This window comes from Dipodomys ordii, unplaced genomic scaffold, assembly GCF_000151885.1.
Source record: "Dipodomys ordii isolate 6190 unplaced genomic scaffold, Dord_2.0 Scaffold43, whole genome shotgun sequence".
Lineage (NCBI taxonomy): Eukaryota > Metazoa > Chordata > Mammalia > Rodentia > Heteromyidae > Dipodomys > Dipodomys ordii.
In genome coordinates, this window is record NW_012267259.1 from 7,071,751 (window position 1) to 7,099,281 (window position 27,531).

At 36.9% G+C, this 27,531-nt stretch overlaps 1 protein-coding gene across 2 annotated transcripts in view; it reads right to left on the reverse strand.

Moving 5' to 3' along the window:
* Nucleotides 1-728: 728 nt before the first annotated feature.
* Nucleotides 729-27,531, reverse strand: part of Txnl1 (thioredoxin-like 1) — a 30,686-nt gene continuing 3,883 nt past the window's right edge. Inside the window, exons 1-8 of one of the 2 annotated variants that reach the window (XM_013019000.1) lie at nucleotides 25,729-26,078; nucleotides 22,721-22,817; nucleotides 20,032-20,205; nucleotides 15,155-15,277; nucleotides 12,384-12,453; nucleotides 10,121-10,293; nucleotides 6,380-6,484; nucleotides 729-960 (exon numbers count right to left, since the gene is read on the reverse strand). In XM_013019000.1, coding sequence (XP_012874454.1) covers nucleotides 931-960; nucleotides 6,380-6,484; nucleotides 10,121-10,293; nucleotides 12,384-12,453; nucleotides 15,155-15,277; nucleotides 20,032-20,205; nucleotides 22,721-22,817; nucleotides 25,729-25,826 — 870 coding nt within the window. In that variant the 5' untranslated portion in view covers nucleotides 25,827-26,078 and the 3' untranslated portion in view covers nucleotides 729-930. Of the gene's footprint in view, nucleotides 961-6,379; nucleotides 6,485-10,120; nucleotides 10,294-12,383; nucleotides 12,454-15,154; nucleotides 15,278-20,031; nucleotides 20,206-22,720; nucleotides 22,818-25,728; nucleotides 26,079-27,531 lie in introns of those variants that run through there. The other variant, XM_013018999.1, reaches the window with a different exon arrangement.

Consider the following 27,531-nt stretch of genomic DNA (forward strand, 5'->3'; position numbering starts at 1 on the left):
CATACAAATGAACTAAACATTACCTAATGACACTTGGGTTTGGGAAAGTGACTACTTAAACAGTAAAACTTCCACATAATTTCTGCATAATTCACATATAAATACATTGGTCTCCAAAGGGCAAATGGTATTTACCATATTTCTAGACAAGAATGCTCTTAAATGTATTAACCAAGTCATAATTCTCTTAAAATACTGAATTTAACAAACACTCAAATTTAAAAATTAAACTTGCCAACACCTACTAAATTACAGCTTTAAGACTAAAATAATATACAGATGTTTAGCCAATAGTTCTCAATTAGTAAAGAAAATGACTGACTCAAAGTAGTTTAAACAGGATTAAAATCTTGGCATGAGAATTTGCAATCCCATTAACCTAACAGTTTTAGGTAAGAGTAGTAAACTCTGAGAGTTTTGTTTCTGGCAGTTTATAATTTGAGTAATTTCTATATCACCAAGATAACCAATTTTTTAAAATAAAAATTCAGTACTTACTTGAGCATGGTTAGTTATTCTTAAGTGCATTTACCAAAATCACTCACTCTGTATGTATATGTATGTGTGTATACAAATGTACTCCTTAATTCAGTACAACAGTTTTGTTCCTCTAAGAGAGAAACTAGCTTTCAAACAATGTTACCAAACATTTAAGTCTCCTCTAAAATAAGCTGGAAAATACTCAAATAAATGCAACTGAAAATACTTATGTGGAATGACAAGATTTTAGCTTGGCAAAAGTAGTGACTTTTATTTACAACTGCATGTATCAAGATTACAATAGAAACACTAGTGATAGCATCTGAACAAAAGCAATGATTTATTGGTAATGGCAATGAACGAAACATTGACAATTTCTGGAGAGAATCAAGCAATTATCCAGGAGCTGCAAATCTTGACTGCAACAGATCTTCCAGTGTCTTTTGTACCTTAGTGGCTTTCCCCTTTTTTGCCAACTACCTGGAAAAACAAAAATAAAAAAGTTTTATGTACAATTTATTGCTTTAGTTTTTCAAAAATACTAATGTGGAAATCATGTTATCCTTCATAATGGTCTTAACTTTTAATCCCTGATCTTTTAAAGCATGCAATGTCCTCTTATTGTGGGAGCAAATGTGCCACCCTAGCCACAGGAATTAAAAATAAAACACATGCATGCTACTTTTGGTTTCCCACCCTGTTTTAAGAAAAAGTAATGTATTTTTCCAAACAAGTTTGACAGTTTAGAGACATTAATAAAAAAGATGATGCTATATGAGTAAAACATTCTTAGTTTACTATTTTTAGGCAATCAGGAATTAAATGTCAATCACAAAATAATCTAGAATTACGAGTATGCTACACTCATGTCTTCAGGCACAAAATGACAAGTTTCTAGACTTTTCCTTTAATATGTAGACATGCAATACAAGCAGATTAAAAATGACAAAAATTTCTGAGGTTTTTAAAACCCTGGCTTCTACAAATGCACTATAAAAAAGTAAAGAATACACCTTGTGTCAAAAATTCACTATTGAGAGTATATATATATATATATATTATATATATATATATATATATATATCCTGCTTGCTATAAACATGTCAGCATAAAAACATATTTTCTATTAACACTTTGAAAAAAAATCTGAGGGAGAGTTTTATACTCTAACAGAGTAATTTACCTTAAGTATATAGTTTGGTCATTAGTATATTCTCAAAGCAGAAATGCCCCTAAAGAAATGCAACCCTCTTGCAAAATTCTGCAAGAATATATATTTGTATTGAAAAATAGCTACATGTACTTATAAATGTGTTTCATTATTTTAAATTGGTTGTGCTTTGTTTGAAGAAACAAAACTCTTAAAGGTCCCTGAGTATGTATCTGGTCTATGAAGAAAAATAGCTAGTTCAATGTCATTTGTAAAAACATTTAAAAATGCCACTGAATTCCCAATCATATAATGCTAACAGCACCCTCCCCCATCTAAGAAAAGTCATTCTTATTTCTTCAATGAAACTTTTTATTTTTTGCAAAAAAAGAAACAGGTAAAAAAGCTCAAAAGGAAGATGATAATGTCACAAAAGTGAATGTGGACAAGAGTAAGAAAATCATGTTTAAAAGCGCTAAAATGAAAGGGAGGTGGTATTATTTGTATCACAAATGAATTTATGTTGATAAACAGTGAAAGCATTACTGATCACTAAATTACTTGGAAAAAACAAAACACAAGCTATTAGATTAAGCTAGGACAAAAACTAATATTAAAAATTAAAATTTTAGCAGATGTGATACAGAAGACACAAATCTGCATACTGTTTCACAGGGTGATAACTTTCAACTTGCCAATATGTATTCTCTGTAAAAAAGAAGAAATTCAGCATTCCAATGTAGATCCTTAGCCCAAACATCAAGCTCTTTTGTCTTAAGTATACTACAACTTAGACAACAAGTCTAGGCACATCAAAATTAGGTGTCAAAATAGTTTTTCAGTAAAGAGTCCACTGATCATTCAGTCCATAAGTACTTCAACTGGCCTTGAGCTCAGTTAGGCAGGTAAAAGCAGATGATACAATTCACAGAAAGACTGGGCTAACATTTCAATGAGAAAAGAAAAACTATACCCCCCCCCTCAATTATAACCCAATACTAACTAGTATAAAATAATTTATATTTAAGTTACAAAATGATTCTCTAGCTCCTAAATGGTAAGCTAAACTCTAGAATGAATTAAAACATTATCCAAATAATTAATTTTCAAAGCATTGATAATGTTTTATTTTAATATTACCACTTGCTACTCAAAATGTGAAACAAAAAAGAATATGAAATAGCAGGGGGGGGGAAACAAACAAAAAGTGTGGTGAGCAACACAGTAAGGTAATAAAATTAAAGCATCTAGTTGCAAGCCCAAAACAAAAGGCCAACTGAGAATCATGAGTAGGATGAAATCTGGAGGAAGAGATGGTTGAGGAAATCTAGGTAACAAGGATGATCCAGAGGCTGGAAGCTGAAGAAATCTTGCAGCAGCACTGGAGAGAACATGGGAAGGGTGAGAGCAGACAGGTGCTAGATGAGCAGAGAAGCAAGGAGGGGAGTAGAGTGAGACAAAGTCAATCTTTATATTACTTCATTTAAAAAAATCTTCTGGGTTTAGTTCATTTGAGTTGGATTAAAAAAGCTGAAAAATAAACAGATAGAAATGTTACAAAACTAGCTGATATGGTGAATGGCCAGTGTAGAAAAGTCTATTTTTATTACAGTGATACAAATCTGCTTTTTACATGCGCTTCAATCCCTACCAAGCAGAAGCCCCTAAAATTTTCTAGTTTTTGTACTTATATTTTAATACTAAAATAAGCAGTTTGTATAAAAAGCTATTTTAGCAACAAAAATATCTACTTCCAATTAAGACAGTAAGCTTTTCATGCTGCAATACAAAGAATACATTTACAACAACAAATAGCCGAAGTGTATGTTATCATCTGTGCGTGATGCCTTTAAGAGCCAAAAACTGACAAATAAAGCTGTATTCTAGTCTATCAAATCCTAAAGTACAGCCTTAAAGAGTAAAATGGTCTAAGATTTCTATCTACATCCAAGATTTATCAGTATTACTACTTAGTGACAGAGGGGAAGGACAGGAACATTCCGAAAACTAAAACTATCTACTCATTCAAAACAGTGTACCCATCACTTATCTTTTCATTTATCCAAATTCTATTTTCAAAACTTAGTTCAAAGACATCCAAAAAGGCTTCTTACACTCGTCAGACATTGTTGGGAAAAAGGAATGTCAATGAACATGAGAATATTTTGTCACGTTTTTATTTTTAGGAGCTTTCATATTTTGTACATTATCCTACTGTTCGTACATATCTCCCTGTGAACAGGGATCATCACTGTACTAGCATGGTACTACAGACAAAAAGTATTAAACAAAAAGCAATAGCTTAATTAAGCAAATTCTATACAAGAATCAAATGGACTAAATTCATAAAAATTTTCCACTACATTTAAGTTGATGTCTCATATGATATAAGAACAGTTAAAGCTTGTCTTTCAGGACAATAAATGACTGGAAGGAAATTAAAGGATTCAAACTATTCTCAAAGCAGTTCAAAGGTTGGTCCCACTAGGGTCCCTGATACTATTTTAGGAAGTCTGTAACACCAAACCCATTTTAGAATAATTCTAAATAGCTCTTTGCTTTTACAACTCATTCTTCTCCAAGTGTACCATAGAGTTTTATAGAGACTACATGGCACAAAAATCATCATAAAAGGCCAAATGCAGGAGTTGGTCTGAGAACAAGTCTACTCTATTTAGGTAACAAAGAAATTCATAAAAATCATAAAATAATGCTCTTGTATTGGTTCTTTTTAAGAATTTTTAATTACAAATATTATTGTGACTATGTATCATATTCACTATTGTAAAATTTTAATTTCCTAGTTTTAACAACTACTTTTCAACCATATTTCACAGTTTAATAGGTACTTAAGATTTAAAAATTTGAAAAATGCTACTCTACAGTAATTTAACGTGAAAAAAGTCAAATGAAAAAACAAATACTTTCAGGCAAGAACAAGACCCTGAAAAGGAAGTTTTTGCAATTAAAGAAGAGAAAAATGTAAGACTGGAAGGAAGTTGCCAAAAACAATGTGGAGACAAATACAGACAATTATTAATGCAAATTTAAAAACTACTTGAATGGCAGGTTGGCAAGAAGATGGATAAGACAGAGTAAGAATTATTTGTAGAAAAAACTGGAACTCAAACAGTATGAGGTAAAAAATAGGAAGGTAAAGCTAATACTGAAATAGTAAGACATAAAATTAACAGGTCTTAGACAAAGAACTATGCTAATAACAAATTATGCAAGGTATACTTAAAGCCAAGACCAATGGCATTAAATTAAAATCTTAAAGCACTAAAGTGGAAGACTAAAACATCTTTGTTGCTCACGCATTTTCCCAGGAAAACGTATCTCACATCACAAAAATGTAGCTATTTAATCTATGCTTCTTTTTTTTTCTGTGCTTCTTCTGACATGACATTTTGTATGTGTGTGTATGTATATATATATATACATTTATATATATATATATCATGTAGTATGACAGATTTTCAGTACTCAATTATTCCTACCACTCCCAAAACTTAATTAAACCATGACACAGGAGAATATAGTATAAAAATGACAAGATAAATGATATATTGTCAAGTTTTTCGATCCTATAAAAACAGTATACAATTTTGTAAGGCCATCATCATTATGCAATTTTTCTATAACTGAATTAAAATTAGATCTGCAGATACCACTAAAAAATGAGAGGTCTTGGAACTCTTGGAACCCTTCAAATAATTCCCCCCCAAAGTCTATTGTGAATCTCTTTCTGCAGGCCCTAGGTTGCCTATCAAATGTAGCCATCAGAAACAGGAAAACACGTACATCCCCTATGCAATGGCACAGTTAAGCTGTATATAGTACCTGGGTTTGGTTAAAAAGAAAAAAACAACTCTCTGGCATTCTATGATCTGGGTTTGTAGAGCTATCAGTTAGTTGTTCTAGAAACCTATAAAAGGGTGGTCCTTATTCCTAAATGAATTTTTTGCAATCTTTAAGACTGTGTCTTTTAAAAAAATATACACAGAAATTCATAAAAGGGGCTGGGAATGTAGCTTGGTAGAGTGCTTGCCTAACATGCATGAAGCCCTGGGTTCGATTCCTTAGTACCATATACACAGAAAAAGCTGTAAGTGGCGCTGTGGCTTAGATGGTAAAGAGACTTGTGCAAAAGCAGCTCAGGGATAGTGCGCAGGCTTGAGTTCAAGCTGCAGGACTGGCAAAAAAAAAAAAAGAAAGAAAACAAAAGAAAAAAATCATAAAATTTTGAGAAAAGTTGCATGTAACTTTATTTTCTAACATGTACTCTTTCAGGACCCAGTTTGGAAAGTCAGCATATCAGTGTATTAAAACTTAGTTTAAATTTTAAAAAACAAAAAAAAAACTTAGTTTATCCTTTCATAATAAAATTTACTCAAGTAATTTTAAATCTTATTAGAAATAGAAATGTGATAATCAAAAGCTTAGTATTAGCAAGAACTTAAAATTTCACTATAGCTTTCAAATAATAACTTACTTCTACTTTTCAATTATTCCTACTTTCTCTAACCACACTTACTTTTACAACTCACTAATATATATCATTTAAGGCTTGACATATTTCTCAAAAGTGACTAAGAGAACTTACTGTTGTATTTTAACCTTATAAAATTTTAAGCCAGAGGATTTAGATCTCTTCATATTTAAAAGCAGTATTACTACTGAAACACCTGAAATTCTTCCTCTATCACTGTATTTTTATTTCCCCTTATTATCATTGAACAAACTTACTCGTTTGAAGTCATTCATATTAGTTGCTTGGACTGGAGTACCAATAAAAGTAAAATACGAAATTCTTGTTGTTTCTTCTTCACCTTGATTAGATTGAACAAATATCTACAAAAAAAATTGCGTTTATTATTATGACCCTTTTTTCATGAGTCTGTTTTATGTTTAATCAAGTCACAGATTATTATTAAAAATGCCCTTCATTGTTTGTAAGGATTAATCTAAATTATATAGCATTTAGACTACTGCTCCTAGAAGACTGAACTCCCATCATTGTCTTGCTATTCTCACCTTCTCCAGAGATGTCATGACATAAATTCATGGTAATTTAGTGGGATAGTATGGAGGAGTCAGAATTAGAGCTTTCTTTACAGAGAATGTTGAAAGAGTATGAGATTCATGGTTACAATGGGACAAACTGCTGTTGATAATTTTATTAAAATCATAGTTTTTCACTGAGGAAAATCTCTGCAGTTACATTCTGTCTACATTCATATATCCATCCTATATCCTAGAATAGTAGAAGAAAAAATAATATTGGAAATCAGCACCTAAAACTATACTATGCACTCCATATTTTTTATAGCAGGCTTGACTTTCTACTTAAAAACTTCCATCAGCATGTTAAGAGATAGCTTTACCTATAGTTCCTTTTCTAATACACTGGATTTTAAAATTTTATCCATTTTTAATTAAAAAAACATTCTATATGCTGTCTACTTTAAAATATTGCATCTCCTTACTTAGATGACATGCTTTTTTTATTCTAAGATATTATTTGTCAATTTTTATTGTTCTCATAGGCAACCATAGATTAATTTCAAACTCAAGTTGGTCAATTTAAGGTCTATAATAAATAAGACTATTAAACCAACTCTTTTGAATCTAAACACACCTTTTTTTTTTTTAACTTTTCGATTAGACTAACCAAAACTTAGTTTGATTCCCTTATGTCAAAAAGTGATTGGTATCAGTGACTCATGACTGTAATCCTAATCTCAGGAGGCTGAGATCTGAAGATCATGGTTTGAAGCCAGCCCAGGCAGGAAAGTCCATGAGATTCTTATCTACAATTAGCCCCCAGAAAACAGGAAGTGGTGTTGTAGCTCCAAGTGGTAGAGTGCTAGCCTTCAGTATAAATGCTTAGCAACAGGGCCCAGGCCCTGAGTTCAAGACCCACAACCAATAACAACAACAAAAATGATTGGTGTGCTTTCTGTATCTTCATTTGTATCACTGACTAAAATTTGGTAAGATAGGTACACAAAGTCTCAAACCTCCTACAAGATAATTATCTTTGGTGATTTTCAAGGACAAATGGAAATTAATTCAGGAACTCTTGAGTTAAAGGATGCTTCTAATAAGCCTTCTCCTATCCCTAGGGAAAACAAAAGGTGTTACTCATTTGTTAATTTGCCTATTTTTGATTGGGTGACACTGAAGGTTTGTAGTTAGAGCCTAGCACTTTCTACACTAGCACTATTGCTGAGCCCACTCCAGCCCTGTTCCTTTCGCCAGTTATTTTACAATAAGGACTTACTTTCCATCTGGGTTGCACCTGAGCTAGCTATGATACCTACTCTAGGTTTCAGATCTTTGTTGGGCCTGCTTCTAGATTCCCTTTAGTGAGATGGAGTCTCTAAGTCTTTTCCACCCAGGATGGTCTCCTATACAGCTTGGGATAGGCATATACCACTGGGTTCAGCTATGGGTTGAGAAGGAGATCTTAAAAACTTTTTGGTTTAGGGGCTGAGAATGTGGCTTATTGGTAAGAGTGCTGGTCTTGCATGCATGAAGCCCTGGGTTCGATTCCTCAGTACCACATATACAGGAAAAAAAAAAAAAAAACGATAGTAGCCCTGTGGCTCAAGGGGTAGAGTGCTAGCCTTGAGCAAAAGAAGCTCAGAGACAGTGCCCAGGCCCTGAGTTCAAGACCCAGAAGTGGCACAAAAAAAAAAAAAAAGGAAAAAAAACCCTTCGGTTTACCAGGCCAGTGGCTCACAGTTGTAATCCTAGCTACTCAGGAGGCTGAGATCTGATGATTACAGTTCAAAGCCAGCCCAGGCAAGAAAGTCCATGAGACTCTTATCTCCAGAAAACGGAAAGCCGCACTGTGGCTCAAGTGGCAGAATACTAGCCTTGAGCTGAAGAGCTCAAGGACAGTGCCCGGGCTAAGAGTTCAAGCCCCATGACTGACAAATACTTTTGGTTGTGCTGGCCCATCAAATCATAATCCTTCCATTCTCAAGGCCTCCCAAGTAGCTAGGATTATAGGTATAGACCACCAGAACCAAGCTAAAAGACATAATTAATATATTGTATACTGTAAAACTCCACGTAAAACTTCTTGAAGATACATGCTAATAGCATTTTTTAATTTACAAAAATAGAATTATTCCATTAAAACAAAAGACTTTTTTTTGGGGGGGGGGATCCGGTCATGGGGCCTGAACTCTGGGCCTGGGTGCTGTCCCTCAACTCTTCAGCTCAAGGCTAGCACTTTACCACTTGAGCCACAGCGCCACTTCCGGCTTTTTTTCTTTTTGCTTATGTGGTGCTGAGGAATCGAACCCAGGGCCTCAGGCATGCAAGGCAAGTGCTCGACCACTGAACCACCTTCCCAGCCCCCACAAAAGACATTTTACTAGTTTAGTATAACCTGGTCTCAATAATTCTGTGCTGATTTCTACTTTCTCTAGATACTATAAACACCATTCTTGTCTACCTGTCCTATCCTCTCATGAAAGGACAGGAAGGAAGAGGTAAAGAGAAGGATGGTGGGTTTTTGTTTTTGGGGTTTTTTTTTGGGTCTGGTCACGGGGCCTGAACTCTGGGCCTGGGCCCTGTCCCTCAGTTCTTCAGCTCAAGGCTAGCTGCAGCACCACTTCCAGCTTTTTTCTTTTTTGCTTATGTGGTGCTGAGGAATTGAACCCAGGGCCTCATGCATACAAGGCAAGCGCTCTACAACTGAGCCACCTTCCCAGCCCTGGATGCTGGGTTTTGATTATACAATTTTCAAGAACAATTACTAACTGCTAAAAAGTGGCTGACTTCTATAGGTGGAATTTTTTAATAGGTGGAATTTTTGTATCATTTAAATCAGATACTATTTAGTATTTAGATATACCTTGAGTAATTTTATAAAATGTAAACGTATTTTTAAAAGATCAGTTTTGCTGGGTGCTGCTGGCTCATGCCTGTAATCCTGGCTACTCAGGAGGCTGAGATCTTAAGTATTGCAGTTCAAAGCCAGGCCAAGCAGTTAAGTCTGCAAAACTCTTAACTCCAACTAACCATCAAAAAGCCAGAACTTGAGCTGTGGTTCAAGAGGTAGAATAAAAGCAGCCCTGGGGCAATGCCCAGGCTCTTAGCTCAAGCCCAGGACTGGCACCAAAAAAAAGTAAATAAATTGCATGTTCTAGAAAACAAATTGATTGATGTATATGTTTTGTCAGTTTAAACTGGAGATATATATCACCAGGTATGAAAGATACAGCACAAATAACTCCAGTTTAAGTATAAATATTCTAGAATTAAAAGAGCCTGCAAATGTTTAAAATCAACCTGTCATTCTTCTCTAGGGTGCATGGCTAAATTATAAAGACAATTTTTAGCCCATGATAATTTTATTCATTTTAAATTGTTGGACAAACACTAACAGACTATTCAGAATCATCTAGAATACTAAGGCAGTATTGTTATTCATAAACTTGTTAAATTTCTTCTTAGTGAAATACTACTTACAGTTACACTGTTAACATTCTGAAACTTAACGTAACGGAGTGGAACAATGCCATCTTCTTTAATATCATCTTCTGTCAGTTCCAAAGCTTGAGTTGGTTCACTTCTTTCTGCCTCTTCAAAATCCATAGATCGTGGTAAGTTGATAAAAATTTTTACATATTTAGGCCCCTGACCTATAAAATAAAATGAAATGATAAAAACTGCAAACATACTATACTTCCTTACATTTATTATTAGTCATACTTTACACAAAGATATAAGTGGCACATATTTGTATATACCTATATATATAAATCTTTATAGACCTCTACCACTAAGACTCACACTGGTGACTGACAGTCAATTGCCCTCCCAAGATTCATTTACTAGTACTTTTTTGACTTAACACAAAATATTAGAAATAAAATATTAAAAAACATACACATGCATGTGTGCACACACATTACATCTACTACAAAAGAAATACTATGATGAATTTGACAAAGAAGTATAAAGATGACAATGGGTTCTAACATTATATGCAGATTAATACATTTTCATAAAAGAAATAGTACTAAGTTAGAACTTGTAGTTGCCAACAACTAGTTCATTTGATTATTTGGAAGAAAAACATCATCAGTGAAAACATTTAGGCAGGGGCTAGGAAGGTGGCTCAGTGGTAGAGCGCTTGCTTTGCATGCCTGAGGCCCTGGGTTCGATTCCTCAGCACCACATAAGCAAAAAGAAAAAAGCCGGAAGGCGCTGTGGCTCAAGTGGTAGAGCGCTAGCCTTGAGCTGAAGAGCTGAGGGACAGCGCCCAGGCCCAGAGTTCAGGCCCCACGACCGGACAAGGAAAAAAAAAAAAAAGAAAACATTTAGGCAAAAGAGAATCATAAAAATGGCCAATTTCACCTCAAATATAAGATAAGGCCCACAGTAAGAATACATATACAAAATATCTTATTCCTTACTTCTTAGGCTAAGTACTGAGATTCATTTTTAAAGTTGGTTATAGTGGTTTATGGTTTGATACTTGGGAGGCAGTACTGAATTTGAAGCCAACTAGGCAAATTACTAAGATCTTATCTCAAAAACCAGCCAAGCATGGCAGCACATGCCTATAACCCTAGTTAACCCTAATCTCAATCAAGAGATAGAGACAGGAGAATAACAGATTGAGGCAAACCCAGACAAAAAAAAAATCTCTACCTGAAAAGAAAACTATTAGCAAAAGAAATGAGGAAATGCCTCAAGCAAGGAAGAATGCTTGCCAGGTAAAACTGCAACTTTAATGAAAAATTATATAAAAATTCAGAATAATAAATGATAGGGAAATGCTCTCTGTAAACAGGACATAAGCTATTCTGTCCAATCAAAGAATCAAAAAATAAACCCCAAACCCTTAAATCTCCATTCCCTTAATCCCCTCAAAAAATTCAACAGTAATGGAAACAAAGGGAAGGTAGATAAGTAATGTTTGACTTCACAAAAGACAAACCCTAATCTATGCAACCACTTTGATATGCCTGTAGTAAAGTCTGAAGTCTCAGCTGTATTATTTACAATAGGAGGGATTTGAAAACAATCTCTCCTAGTGTTAATTCTAAAAAACGGTTGCTAAGAATTGATAGCTGAAATAAATGACTCAGTAGTTTGTTAAAAAAACAAACCTTCCCAAAATTAAAAGGTCAGATAAATTGATGTTAGGGAAATGAACCCTAAGATATGTATTCAAATGTGTTTTTCTTTCATGCAATTGTTTCTAACACATTTATAAGATTATTTCTTTGCTGCTTTGTATGTCCCTCCCCCACAGTATAACCCCTGCTTTCACTGTATTTGATGTCGGTATAATTTGTGGAGGGGAAGGGAAAAAACAAATCATTTAAATAGGGATACAGGTGGACCCATTGCAACAATGAGATGTACAAGTCCTTATGTCGAAAACGAACTTTACAACTTTGGTGGGGGGGAGGGGGATGGGAAGGGATGGGAAGGGGAACAAAGGAGGAGGCTACAATTCTTGATAAGAAATGTACTCATTATCTTGCCCATGTAATTGTAACCCCTCTGTATTTTCACAATAAAAAAATTAAGTATTATATTACTTCCTTACTTTCAGTCCCTGATAATTTCATATTTATTTGTCCACTCATTTATAATTTGCCACAATTTCACTCTTTCTCAAAAAAAGAATATCCAAGTCTATATAATAGTTTCCAATGCATGCTAACACAAGTAACCAACCAGTAGGTTGGTAAATAAAAAGCTGTCTTTTACTTACCATTATCTGGCCCTTGAAATTTCATGGAATAAAGCTTAACAGGTTGATTGAATGCCACAGTGATAAGTAGCTGTGGGGAAAAGAGTTTTATTATAAAAGGGCTCTTGAGCACCCTGAATACACAAGATACCTAAGGAGAATTAAAATAACAGATGCAGAAAAAAATCCTACTTAATTTAACACAAAACTAATGTAATATGAAAAATCAGTAAGTTGAAGGTAACTGATTAGATTGACATTTGAGAAATACCACCATCAATTATTTGTGTAAAAGAATGGCAAAAAAATTAGGAGTAAATCAGCTAAAATAATGTATAAGAGCCGAAGCCCTTATAAATTATAAACTGGCAAGCAACCTGTTTTCAAAACAACAACAAAATCCCCAAATTAATATAAAATTTAAAGAACAAGTTTTAGCATACTGCTTTTCCATGTTTGTCAAGTAGCAATGCACTGGTTATGAAGAGACTAACTTTCACATGAACTGTGATCCCAAACTCAAGAGAGTAAGATTCTTAGGCCCAGAATGTAGAGTGCATGAGGTTCCAGGTTTGATTTCCAGCATCTTCCACACAATCCCCCTCAGGTAAGGCTCCAGCCTTTACCAAAAATTTAACAAGAGCTGAGTTTAACCAAGTCTCTGAGTTCAAGCCTTGGTATTAACAATCTTCATTTTAAACTTAGGGCCATATACAGGAACTTGTATACAAAACATTAATATGGATGCTAGCTCTCAGAACTTTCCAGCCAAAATTGTCTACTGAAAGCAGCTATGCTTCTAAGCTAAAACAGTTTTCCTAACAAGAAGATTTTTAGGGGGCTATAAACAGGTCTGATGATGATACCCCTCATGGCATTACTTTAACAACACTGTTCAGAAAGAACACAATGTAAACGATACTCATTATCTAATAAGTAGCTCTGATAAGAAAAAAGATAGTATACAGATACATAATTTTAGAATGGGGTTGGGAGGGTGGCTCAGTGGCAGAGTGCCTAGCATGCATGAAGCCCTAAGTTTGAGTCCTCAGTACCACATACACAGAAAAAACCAGAAGTGGTGCTGTGGCTCAAGTGGCAGAGTGTTCGCCTTGAGCAAAAGAAGTTCAGGGACAGTTCCCAGGCTCTGAGTTCAAGCTTCAGGACTGGTTTAAAAAAAAAAAAAAGAATCATACTGTGGTCTAAGAAAATAACTAGGCTATTTTTTTCTTTTTTACTATAGCACTATTTTTTTTGTTGTTGTTGTTGGTTGTGGGGCTTGAACTCTGGGCCTGGGCGCTGTCCCTCAGCTCTTCAGTTCAAGGCTAGAGTTCTACCACTTAAGCCACAGTGCCACTTCTGGTTTTTCGGAGTGGTTTATTGGAGATAAGAGTCTCACGGATGTTCTTGCCTGGGCTGGCTTTGAACTGTGATCCTCAGATGTGGCCTCCTGAGTAGCTAGGATTTCAGGCTTGAGCCACAGCACCTGGCTTAGCACTACCTTTTATAATTGATCAGTTACAGTGGGTTGAAAGTTAGTAACTATGCCACATCTAAGCAAATAAATCACAGGCAAAGAATAGATGAGACCAGAAAGCCCAAAACAGTTCAACTCAGTAAAACATCTTAAAACCAGTTAAGAATCAATTAACTGCCATAAAAGAAACATGAGTTAATATTTCTAATAATTTTTGTGATCATGTACAAGATTAACTAGAATAGGAACAAAGCAGAAACAGAACAGACAGCAAATTAAGGCAGTCAAAGAAGCATAGAAAAAGTAGTACAGAATTATATGTAGAGTGAGGAGCTAGTCACAGAAGGGAATGCTTATAAAATTAGTCTCAGTTCTATAGACACAAACTCATCTGTGTGTGAAAAAGTACCATGCACATCCCCCCTCCTCAACCCACCATGGCTAAGTTTAAGCAATTATAGAAAGATAGTGGATGGTAGACAGCCAAAGTTTTGATGATTACATGAAGGAAATAGGAGTAGGATTTGCTCTGCGAAAAATGGTGTAATGGCCAAGTAAGACTGCATCATCACTTGCAACAGCAATAAGGTTAGCATAAAAATTGAGAGCCTTCTGAAGAAACTAAAGGTGATGGCAGGAAAACTCAGAAGGTCTGAAACTTCAAGGGTTCATTGGTTCAGCATCAGGCATGGGATGGGAAGGAAAGCCCAACAAGAAAACTGAAAGATGGGAAGTTGGTGGTGGAGTGTGTCATAAACCATGTCACCTGTAGTCATATCTGTGACAAAGTAAAATAAAATTCCATGATCACTTTGGAGGAATTAGCTACAAGAATGAAAAGGCTCAGTTCAATAAGCAAATCTACATACGGCTACTTTTTTTCCCCACTACTATGTTCAATAATCCACATCACAAACATTTTACATGCAACAGTTTCAAAGTGATTTAAGTCTCAATAGTCTCTAAGTGGTTTAACTGGCCTCATTCCTTTGGTTAGCAAATAAATGTGTTTGGACTAATCAAAAGAAGAAAAAGGTACAGGAGACAGGTGAGGGATAAAAACAAAGGAGCAAATACTAGTAATGATCCAACTCAGCAGGAAGGAATTCAAACAAAGTTCTGTAATTCCCTTTATGTGCCAGGCAGCTCAGTCAGAACAGAACTAAAGTGAGTCTGGATGGCCAAAGGACAGGCTTGAAAGACACTGAATGGTGTAATGAAGTAAAAAAAAAAGTGGTTATTTAGGAAAGGATGACATACCATGAGATGGGAATGTGATAGAGAAATAAAAGCCTTAACTTAATCATTCAATTACCTGTTCATCACAGTCAGATTCTAAGAAAGTCATGTCTTTTCGTAAACAGTTGTCAAATCCATGCTCATCACTTTCATTAAGACATTCACAACCAGCTTTGTTGATAAAAGGCATTAAATCCATCTGAAAAAAATTAAGTGAAGACCTTAGACACAACATGTTGGGCGTGGTATAAATTTGTTTAAGATTTAAATCTGTGGTACTCTTTAGATTAAGCAATTTACAGAAAATGTTTAAAAATAGTTACTGAAAGCTTAATAATGATCTTTTCATTTGACTTTCTCACTGAGATTTACTCATAAAGCCAAATCTAGGCTTAGGGCACAGAGTAAGTTAAGAGTTCAGTTACTGGTTCTAGTACTGGCATGTGCATGTATACGTGTTTGTACCAATACCCCTCCCACCCTCACAACACACTGAAATTTTTTTTAGTCAGGCACTGGTGGTTCAAAGCCGGCCCAGCTAGGAAAGTCTGTGAGACTCTTAGTTCCAATTAGCCACAAAAAGCTGGAAGTGGAGCTGTGGTTCCAGTAGAGCACTAGCCTTAAGCACAAAAAGCTCAGGGACAGTCTCCAGTCCCTGAGTTCAAGCCTGGGACCAGCACATGTGTACACACACATGCATGCGTGTACACAGCATGCTTTCTTTTAGTAACTGCTTTACAATGGGAATGGGAATAATGCAAATTAAAATGTAAGAGTCAAAGAAATCCTATCTTATTTTATGGTCATGGACTTTAAAAAATATACGCAGACAGGTTAAATTTAAGATAAGTAATAGGGCTGAAATGTGGCTTAGTGGTAGAGTGCTTGCCTAGAATGCATGAAGCACTGGGTTCAATGCCTCAGTACCACATAAACAGAAAATTCCTGAAGTGGTGCTGTGGCTCAAGTGGTTGAGTACTGGCCTTGAGCAAAAGAAGCTCAGGGACAGTGCCCAGGCCCTGAGTTCAAGCCTCAGGACTTGCAAAAGAAAAAAAGTAATAAATAAAGAATAAGGACTTATGTGTGTGTGGCAGGGGGAGGAGGGAACAGTACTTGGGGACCTCACATTCACTTAGGTATTTTAGCAAAAGGTACTCTACCACTTGAGATATGCCTCTTCCAGCTTTTTGTTGTTTAATTGGAAATAAGAGTCTCACAGATTTGTCTGCCCGGGCTGGTTTCAAACCAGTATCCTCAGATTACAGGATGAGCCACTGGTACAAGCAAGTACTTAATATCCAGTATTTACTTCCCATGTCTCTTAAATCCTTTTTAGATCAGTCTCTCAGCATACAGATTACCTCTACTCTGGATTTCAATGGTTGCTTCTTTAGATTTGAATCAGCATATGTTTCTTTTTTTATTTTTTTGGGGTCCGGTCGTGGGGCCTGAACTCTGGGTCTGGGCGCTGTCCCTCAGCTCTTCAGCTCAAGGCTAGTATTCTAACACTTGAGCCACAGCACCACTTCCGGCTTTTTGCTTATGTGGTGCTGAGGAATCGAACCCAGGGCCTCATGCATGCGCTCTACCACTGAGCCACCTTCCAGCCCAGCATATATTTCTTTCTTCTGTTCAATTGTTGAAGAGCTGAGGGACAGTGCCCAGGTCCAGATTTCAGGCCCCATGACTGGCAAAAAAATAAAAAAATAAAAAAAAAAGAAAAAGAAAAAAAAAGCCACATTTAAACAGCTGCATTAAAGTGTTGTGTTATACTTTACTGGGACAAACTGTCATTACACTGTATATATGATAGAACTGAAAATTTATATATTTGAAATATGCACTAAGAAATGTACCATTACCAGTATAATCAACTTAGTCTACTAGTCTATTCTTGAGCTGCCCAATATGACAGTCACATGTGGCAATTTAAAACTAAATTAACAAAATTATATAAAATTAAAAATTAAGTTTCTTGGGGCTGGGAAGGTGGCTCAGTGGTAGAGTGCTTGCCTTGCATGAGGCCCTGGGTTCGATTCCTCAGCACCACATAAGCAGAAAAAGCCAGAAGTGGTATTGTGGCTCAAGGGGTAGAGCCTTGAGCTGAAGAGCAATGGGACAGTACCCAGGCCCAGAGTTCAGGCCTCATTACCAAATCCCCCCCCCCCCGCCAAAAAAAATTGTTTCCTCAGTTGTACTAGTCACACAGTGACTATTCAATAGACATATGTTTAGTGATTATCATTAGACTAATGCTAATTTAGACTTTAAGATTCTAAACATGAGAAAAATCTGACAAGTACAATTCATAATCCTTAATTTTAACACTAGATTGGGATAAAAGCAACTATAAAAGACATTTTAGGATATTTGAACATAAGAGGTTAAAAAGATACTTTATCAGTATTAATGTCTTAGGAGTGATAACAATATCCTTGTTATGTAGAATATTCCTATCCTTAGGATTTGTATGTTAAAATGCTTAGAGAGGAACCACTAATTTGTCTATGACTGACTTGTAAATTATGCTGCAAAAAATAAAAGTGAATAGTGAGGTAAAGCAAAAATGGCAAAATATACATAAATGACAATGAGGTGAAAGGCAAACGTGGTCTGTTATACTATTCTAAACACTTCAACAAGTAAGTTAAACCCTTTTTTGTAGGAGAAAAAAAATTCAACAGACACCTAAGTTACAAAAATGTTTCTACATTTTTGATTGCCTACTTATAAATTAAGTTAGAGCTGTATAAAAATTTGACTTCAGGACTGGGAATGTGGCTTAGTGGTAGAGTGCTTGCCTAGCCTACCATGCATGAAGCCCTAGGTTCAATTCCTCAGTAGCACATAAACAGAAAAAGCTGGAAGTGGTGCTGTGGCTCAGGTGGAAGAGTCTAGTCTTGAGCAAATGAAGCTCAGGGACAATGTCCAGGCCCTGAGCCTGAGTTCAAGCCCCAGGACTGGCAGAGAAAAAAACAAAAACCAAAAAACTTCATTCTGAGGAATGAAATAAACTTATATGTCCAAATCTATAGATTAAGAGGTCCAAGAATAATAAAATACACCAATACACCTAAAGAGTTAGAACACAAGCCAATGCAAGTTTGATTCAAGAGTGCATAGCATTCAAATTCTGGAAAGGAAAACTTAGTTGAGAAGGCATGAATGGAGCTGAGGCCACACTACCCATGACTTATTCTAGCAAACATAGAAGAGATACACATTTTAAGTTTTTCCAAGCTTTAAAAACTTTCTTTGGGAGAGAGAGGGGTTCATTACTGGTGACTGAACTTAAGGTCCAGTTCTTCTGCTTTTAGTTTTTCAGATAGAATCTCCATCTTTTTGTCCCAGTTAATTCTCAAGCAGCTATGGACACATCATTGTGTCCAACTAGCTAACTTATGATCAGGCTGACCTTGAACCATGAACTCCTTCCCATGTATCTTAGATTACAAGACTGTGCATGGGGTTATAAACAAACCCCTTAAAAAATGTTGTAAAACCTAAAACTCCTTGCATTCACTCAAAAAATTTCCTATAGCTGATTAATAATCTATTAAGATTCTTAACCACTGACTATTGTACACAGATACTTTGTGATACCTCAATGACTCCCAAGAGACATAGCTATTTCTTTTTTAAATTAAAGTGAATTAAAATTGTTCACTCCTATAAACTTTGAAAAATTCTTCATACCCTCTTACTCAGACTCATCATATAAAGGGCTTCAAAACAACAGGATTTCTTAATCAATGAGTGTAAACATCATGATAGAAATTATTCCAAGAAATCTCCAATTTCACAAAAATTCTTCAATTTAGTTTTGCAACACTTATTTACATCTCCAATAGCTTATAACTGCAATTGCTACTAAGAAGGCTGAGGATGGTGGTCCAAAGCCAGCTCAGCCAGGAAAATCTGTTACCTCCAATTAACCACCAAAGCCAAAAGTGGAGCTGTGGCTTAAGTGGCAGATGCTCGCCTTCAGCAAAAGAGCTCAGGGACAGTGTCCAAGCATCTAGTACAAGCCCCAGGACTGGCACCCAAAAAAAGGCTTTCATTCACTTACTCTTATATTCCCCATTATGTTTCTATTTGTGCTGTCAGAACAGTAATATACTTGGGATCACATTACCAGTTTTAAACTTTAATATTCTATTAATATCAAAATAATCAAGTTCCAGAAAATGGGAAATATGTTTAAAAAATTAAAAAAGCTATAGGAAGTGACAACAAAGAAAGCACAGAATATAAGGTGGTTATATTAAAATTCACAGGTCATGCTGGACACATCCATAACCCCAGCAATTCAGGAAGCAGGGACCAGGAAGGAAGTAGATTCAAGCTAGCATGGGCAAAAGTGAGATTTTTCCACTCCCCACCCCTGCCATCTCATCAAACAAGTTTGGTCAGGATAATTTGTGCCTGTAATACAAAGAAGACATCTTGGCAAAGGGATGGCCCTGGGCAAAAAAATGTGAGACTCTATCTGAAAAAGAACAAAAAGGGTTAGCAGCTTGGCAGCTTGACTTGAGTAGTACAACACCTATCCACTAGCATGAAGCACTAAGTTCAAGTACATTTAAAAAAAAAAAAAAGACTCTTAAGTTATTTGCCATAATTGTCCAAAAATAGGACATGTCCAAAAGTAGGACATTTTGCAATGCACATTTCCTACTCTTTGGGAAAACACAGCATTAGAATTTGGCTATTTGATACTTCAGAAAGTAGATTTTTAAAACAAATGACAAATTTTAGCAAGAAAAATTTAGGAAGAAAATGGCTCATCACATGGTTAGCTTAAGATTATAGTAAACACACAGCCAAACCTCAACAGTCAACTTTAATTTGAAAGTTCTTCCCTGAAAGTATTCTCAACTAGTAAAAGAAACAACAATAATTTCATTCCAATCAAAGAACGACTATATTATGATTTCTCTTTTGTGTACATACATAGCCTTTTGGAATATCTGCATCCTCATTGCTCCCAGGGTCATTTTCTAAGTGCTGCTTGATTTTTTCTTCTAATCCCACAGCATCTGCTCCTTGATACTGATCAATTCTCACTTTGTTTCGAAAAAATAAAAATGTAGGTGTTGCTGATATATTGTTGGTGGCAGCTGTTCCCTAGAATTGAAAATTAGTGTTAAGAATTAAAACAAATTTTAGACTTTGAATTTTTACTCTACACCTTTATGGACATTATATACCATAGTATAAACTAAAAACATGTTATACAATGTACTTTTGATTGTATTTAAGACAAACTAGACCTATTCCTAAGAGTGACAATTGGGGTACAATTACATTACCCTTTGACCCACAATGTAGAACAAGTTCTACTTGTTTGCTTTTTTCCAATCAGTTTTACTGTTAATACTTTACCCAACAGAAAATTAACTCGCAATATAGAAATTATGCTTAATATAAGACAGCTTTCTCAAATTATATAAAGTGTATTGCCCCAAACAAATCACTGATGCTAGGAAAAAAGTACACATACAAAAAACAAGTCAACCTACACATGAAAAAGAGGCAATAATTTAAACACTGCAACCCTAGTCCAATTTCTACTTTTACAGAAAAGACTGGCTGGCCATCAAGCACAACTATTTTTTAAAAAAATTCTGACTTAGCATGCTGATTTTATACTGAATGGAATTTAACTTACAACAGACAGTGAGTAAAATAGTTCAAACATTTCATGACAAGTATTTTAAAAAATAAGAACCAGAAAAGGAATTCTGTCAATTGAAGAAAAAAGCATTGCTATGTGAATTGAAGAAAAATGCATAAAGATAACCTAAAGATGCCTTCTCTTTATAAATAACTGATTAAAACAGTGCTGTCCAAAAAAGATAACACAAAACACAAGTATGAATTATGTAATATTAACTGAAGTTTTCTAGAGCCCATAAAAAAGAAGCAAAAGTAAATAAAAATCAATACTAATATACATTATAGTGAGCCTGGTAAAAGTATTTATAATATAACCAGAGATAACATATTTTATATTATTTATAAATGTATAAATATCTAGAGTACATTCACATTTTCTAAGCATATCAGTCTGGATTTGCTACATTTAAAGTGCTCAAGGGTTGGGAATGTGGCTTAGTGATAGAGTGATGCTTGCCTAGCATGCATGAAGCCGAGTTTAATTCCTTAATAACACATAAACAGAAAAAGCAGAAGTGGTGCTATGGTTCAAGTGATAAGAGTGCTAGCCTTGATCAAAAGAAGCTCAGGGACAGTGCCCAAGCCCTGAGTTCAAGCCCCAGGATTGGCCAAAAATAAAGTGCTCAAAAACTACATGTTAAACAGTTGCCAAAAGCCCATGCCAGACACTGGTGGCTCATGCTTGTAATACTATTCAGGAGTTTGAGATCTGAGGACAGCAGTTCAAAGCCAGCCTGGGAAGGAAAGTCCACGAGACTCTTATCTCCAATTAACTACTAGAACACCGGAAATGGTACTGTAGCTCAAAGTAGTATAGCCCTAACCTTGAGTGAAAAAGCTCATAGACAGTGCCAAGGTCCCTTGAGTTAAAGATGCACAACTGACAAAAAACAACGACAACAACAAAACTCATGCTTGCAATCCTAGCTAATCAAGAAGCTGAAATCTAAAAATTATATTAAGTGGGGCTGGGAAGGTTGCTCAGTGGTAAAGTGCTTGCCTTGCATGCATGAGGCCCTGGGTTCAATTTCTCAACACCACATAAGCCAAAAGAAAAAAGCTGGAAGTGGCGCTGTGGCTCAAGTGGTAAAGTGCTAGCCTTGAGCTGAAGAGCCCAGCCCAGAGTTCAGGCCCCACAACCGGACCCCAAAAAAAAAAAATTATATTAAGTAAAGCCAGACCCAGAGAAACAAAGGTTGCCTAATTTTCCTCATTTGTGGTAGATAGAATGTACCTAATAAATCTATAAGTAAATACACTGGGTGGTACCCAAGTGGTTATAAATGAATTAACTGAAGTATTATAATAGACTCCAATTAACCAGCAAAAAGCCAGATGTTGGAGTTATGGCTCAAGTGAGAGCACTAGCCTTAAGAGAAAAAGGCAAAGGAGAGCATGAGGCTCTGATTTCATAGTACTGGTGTACATACACAAGTATATATACACATGCACACAGACAAACAAAAAGTCTGTTACAGGACTAGTCAACTAAATCACTAGGGTGATTTACTTACAAATATCACCAGGGTAATTTACCCACAACACTGGTTCAATCAACATTTTAAAGTTTCTGCTGAGTATGTTACATTGACAGAATAGAAACTAATTAATTCAAATTAAACCATCTCAAGAATTTCCTATCACAACTTTAAAACTCAACGATTATCTCACAAACAGAAGAATGATTCTAGATTACTAAAAGAAAAGAAAAGCTTATAAAGTATACAAATGCAAAATAACCTATTAGTTTACCATTACAGGTATTTTACATCGAAGAAGCATTTATATAAACTTGAAATAGTAATGTGCTACCTTTCCTAACTAATGTAACCAAAATGACAGTTTTAAGTCACAACATTTTCCTGTCTTCTAAGGAATATATACTATATATAAATGAAGAATGATCTTAAAGCTGGTCTTTAAACTGTTTCTAGAATAAAAGAAAAGGATACCTCTGTCTTACCTGACACTGATGTACATCTACTTCCAAGAAAACAGCCTGTGGATACTTATTGCTCATGGAACTGAATGCTGGGGCAATCCTCAAACATGGTCCACACCTGTAAGAAAGGGAAAGATACTTAGAAAAGACCAAAGCCTGAATTAATTATAATCTAAAAGTAGTTGTCAATTGTAGCATGAAACAAAATTGATACTTTTAGTCTTCAACTGGTTTGGTACATTTTTGTCAATACTATATTGCTTAGCACAAATACTGTATCAGATCTAACATTGCTGTCTTTAAGCTTTACTCTCATGGAAAGAAACTGAAGAAAGCCAAAGGAATATACTATGCTTATGAATGAGAGAAAACAGTGCTACTAAGATACAAATTCTCCTCAACTTAGTTATAAAGTTATAAAAAGTTTTCTTGCAGAAATTAGCAAATTTAGTATTTAAAGTTTACAAATGCAAAAGACAGCCTAATGTCAGGTACCAGTAGCTCCCACCTATAATCCTACTTACTCAGGAGGCTGAGATATGAGGACTCATATGAGATATGAATCCAGCCAAGAAAGTCTGTGAAACTCTTATCTCCAATTAAGCACCAAAAGCCACAAGTGGAGCTGTGGCTTAAGTGGTAGAATGCCAGCACTGAGTAAAAAAGCTAAGAGACAGAACACAGGCTAACTGGAAAAGTGAGGATGAATTGTTTAATTATTCTGTCTTGAATAATGAAAAAGTTCTAGGAAACAATGGTCATAATAGCACAACGTTGTGAAGGTACACTGAACTGTACTTTTTAAGATTGCTAAAATGACAATGGTGTGGTAGGGCACCCTTGAATCCTGGTTCTTCAGAAGGATGACTGAGGAGGATTAGGAATGAGTTCAAGGCCAGCCAATGATCATTTGGGTTGTATATCTCATTGTATTTTATTTTTAAGCAAATCACCACTAAGCCCACTGAAGATCCTTAAAGAAGAAAACAATGTACACAGTTTTAGTGAAATTTAGACTAAAGGCAGATAAAACACATAAACTGAGAATAAAGCTTAAAATAAGTCTGGCAAGGAAATGAAGTGCTCCAGAAAGTATGCCCTGAGCCTAAAATGAGATGACATTAATGCTGATCTAAGGTTTCTGACACAATTTTACTGGATACAGTTGTCTAGGCATCTAATAGAGCAGTATTCAGAAATCTAGGTTACACTGACAATGAGTTCAAACAGGAATCCACTAATTGTCAACATGTGAAAGGAAGTTTAAAGGTAAATAAAACCTTGTTAGATCTATAAATGTAACCTAAACATTTTAAACTAAAAGTGTTCTCTATATATTCATACATTTATTTGCCTTCAGTTTTTACCCCCTAAAATACCATTTTTATTCCATTAATAGTTCTTTACCAATCAGTCTACAATTACACATAAGCAACACATACTAATAACTCTTTAGTGGGGTTTCTCCACTCATCTCACTCCAATGGTAGTTATTATTCTATCACCTTTTGCTCTTATATGAAGAGAAATACGACTGAAGTGCAACACTGTAAAAGCTCTAACTGACCAGAATTAGAAAAATGAGCTAACAGTGAAACTGCTTGTTGAAACATTGCTTCTCTTTTTCCTGTGCCTTTGACATTCAACAAATGTGTTGATATTCCTCTATTAGTAAGGTTATTAACATTACAAAATTGTTAAAGGCAAAGCCACATTTACAGAATTCTGATACTCCTTTTTAGACATGTCTTGATGTAAATGAAATCCAGTTAGTAAGTGTTAAGACCACATATCAAATGGGCACTCTATTCCACTCTCTTAAATCCAATGAATTGAATTCAATTCTGGTCCAAAATACAGTATTAATTTGTCATCATCTCTGCCTCCATCCCTCCACTCCCTATGTAATCGTAACTAATCATACTCCCTATGTAATCGTAACTAATCATAATGTTACCACTTACATACTCCACATGCATTGTACCAAGTGTTTTTAATTTTTTTTTGCTGTGACACTAAAAAAATAATATTACCTTACATTTATACAACTACTTGGACGTTGAAACACATTACTTCATAAACAGTGATAAACCGAAGCCGACTGGTCCCAGTTAGTATTGTGTAAATACTGCCAGAGGATCAAGGGAGGTCCTCTGAAACTTCTAACTGGGAACTGACATATACAAGGGAAATCTTTAAGTGAGCACTTAATCTTGGTTCTCAATGCCTAATTCCAACAGTCATCCCTCCCACTCTCCCCGAACCCCTCCAAAAAACCAGTACAAGCTAGTGTAAGACAGTCACCAGCTTCGAATTTTTTTTGCTCTTAAACCCAAAGCAACATTTGTCCAAGAACCCTCCCTGTCCATACAATCTGGCCGAACTGAGGTCCAGCCCACCTGTCTATCTGTAATACGTAAACACTGTAGCTTGTACGAATACACATGGAGCCTATGGCACCATAAACAAACCAAAAAAAAAAACATTTAAAAAAAACCCAAAAAGCAAAACCTCGACTCAACATCAACTTAATTCAAAATGCATGAGCCGGGCTTCGGAACTACCCCCTACTCAGATAAGTCTAACAAATCAGTCTTGTAAAGGCTTATACAGAAATGCAGGGGGTGAAAAGTATCGAAGTGTCCGGAAATGTAAGCTTGGAGTTGTTAACACGCGAGTGACAGCTCGGGACGGGCGCACTGGTGCAGGCTGTGGGAGGAGCCGGCCGCGCCGCCGGCCGCCCCCCACCCCAGGAATACAGGAACGGGGCTCCTCCGAGGTGGGGCAGGGGTCGGGCCTCGCTTCCGGGGGCTCCAGGGCAGCCCCGGTGCAGAAACGGAGGCTCCTACCCGACACCCGCGGCCTACTCCCGGCCGCGGCCTGGGGCTCCGGCCACCACCGGACACTCCGCAGAAGGCGGCGGGGGGAACGGGGGCCCGCCCCCCGCGAAGCAGCATTAAGAAAGAGCCCGGACTGACAGCGAGGCCCGCGGCCCGCACGTCCGCCGGACCCGGGCCGGACGGCCTCACCCTCTCATGGTGAACTTGACCACCGCGAGTCTGGAGCCCGCGCCGCTCAGCTCCGGCTGGAAATCCGGGTCGCTTCCGACCGGCTTCACTCCCACCATCCTCACAGAGAGCCCGGCAGGGCGGCCGCGGCGCCTCGGCTTCGAAACTGAAGGGGAAGAAAGCTCGGAAGAGGAAAGGGAGAGGCTCGGGAAGGCCGAGGCCTGGGCCGGAGACGCGGCGACCGCGGCGCCTGTTCCCGGGGATCACAGTGCCGAGTCACGCCAGGGAGCGGAGCGGCCGAGGGGGCGGGGACGGAAGGGGGAGGGGCGGGAGGCGGCGCGGGAAGGCGGGAGGCGCGCACCCAGCAGCCACCGCGCCGCAGGGCGGCCGGCGCTACGCCTTTTGACGTCATTTCCGTGCTGTCGGTTTTGAAGCCCATGGCCCAATCAAAAAGACGCAAAATGTGACTGGGCGGGCCTTACGCAGCCGTGTGGCGCAGGCGCAGATTGCGACTTTGCAATTGAGGCATTTTGGGTTTTCCAGACCTGAGGTTCTTACTGCGAGTTGGCAGCGACAGGGGTACTTTCGGGGTTTCCGGATACTGCCTAAGGTCCTTTTTTCGGGACAGGTCCTTCCGCACGACCGGAAACAGATGAATGTCTATGTATGGATCTCGCTTACATATGGATGCTCTCTGAATAGTTGTTCACAAAATATTGTGCGTGTAAATTGTGCCAATAGGACTCCTTAGTCTGAAGTCTAGTGACAGGTGCAGACGACAGTTACAGAAACAAATTTGAGCAGGAAACGGTAGGAACAAATTAGGTGGGAAGATGGTACTAGGTGAACACTAGGAGATGTAACCTCAGAATTCAATCTTGATAAGATACTGGACTGTTTAGATGGCAAAATATAGTCGGAAATTTCCAGGCAAACGGATTAGGAGGTATAATGATGTGAGTTGAGTGAGCAGATGATGTTTATTTATCACATAATGTACAAGATGTAAGCTCTTTATTCTTATTAGATCATTTTAATTTTCATGTGATATTACCACAGTGTAAAGGCTTTCATAGGAAAACTGGCAGGATTATCTCTAATTCAAACTTTGTGGCTCTGGATGAGCCACAAACCTCTGAATTTAGGCTTCTGTGTGAGAATTGTATTAACAATACCTAAGTTTTAGAATTGTGAGGGCTGAAGTTCATAGTGACTGAGATATGTAAAGAAACAAACACAAGATGCTTAATCAACATATATATGTGTGCCAGTACTGGGAACTTGAACATGGCCCCTTAGCTTGGTCACTTAAACCTAGCATTCTACCACTTGAGCCACACCTAGACTTCTGGTTTTTTGGTGCTTAAGTGGAGATAAGAGTCTCATGGAGGGCTGGGAAGGTGGCTCAGTGGTAGAGTGCTTGCCTTGCATGCCTGAGGCCCTGGGTTCGATTCCTCAGCACAAAAAGAAAAAAAGCCGGAAGTGGCGCTGTGGCTCAAGTGGTAGAGCGCTAGTCTTGAGCTGAAGAGCTGAGGGACAGCGCCCAGGCCCAGAGTTCAGGTCCCACGACTGGACCCAAAAAAAAAAAAAAAAAAAAAAAGAGTCTCATGGACTTCCTACCTGAGCTGGCTTCAAACCATGATCCTCAGATCTCAGCCATCGGAATAGCTAGGATTATAGTCTTGAGCCACCAGCACCTGGAGAACATTGTTTATTAAATGTAAGAATAAGCATGGATTGTCTTAGAACTATCATAACAAAATTCTACAGAGTGGATGATGTAAGTGTATCATGGTTCAGAGACTTGAAGTACAAAATGAAAGT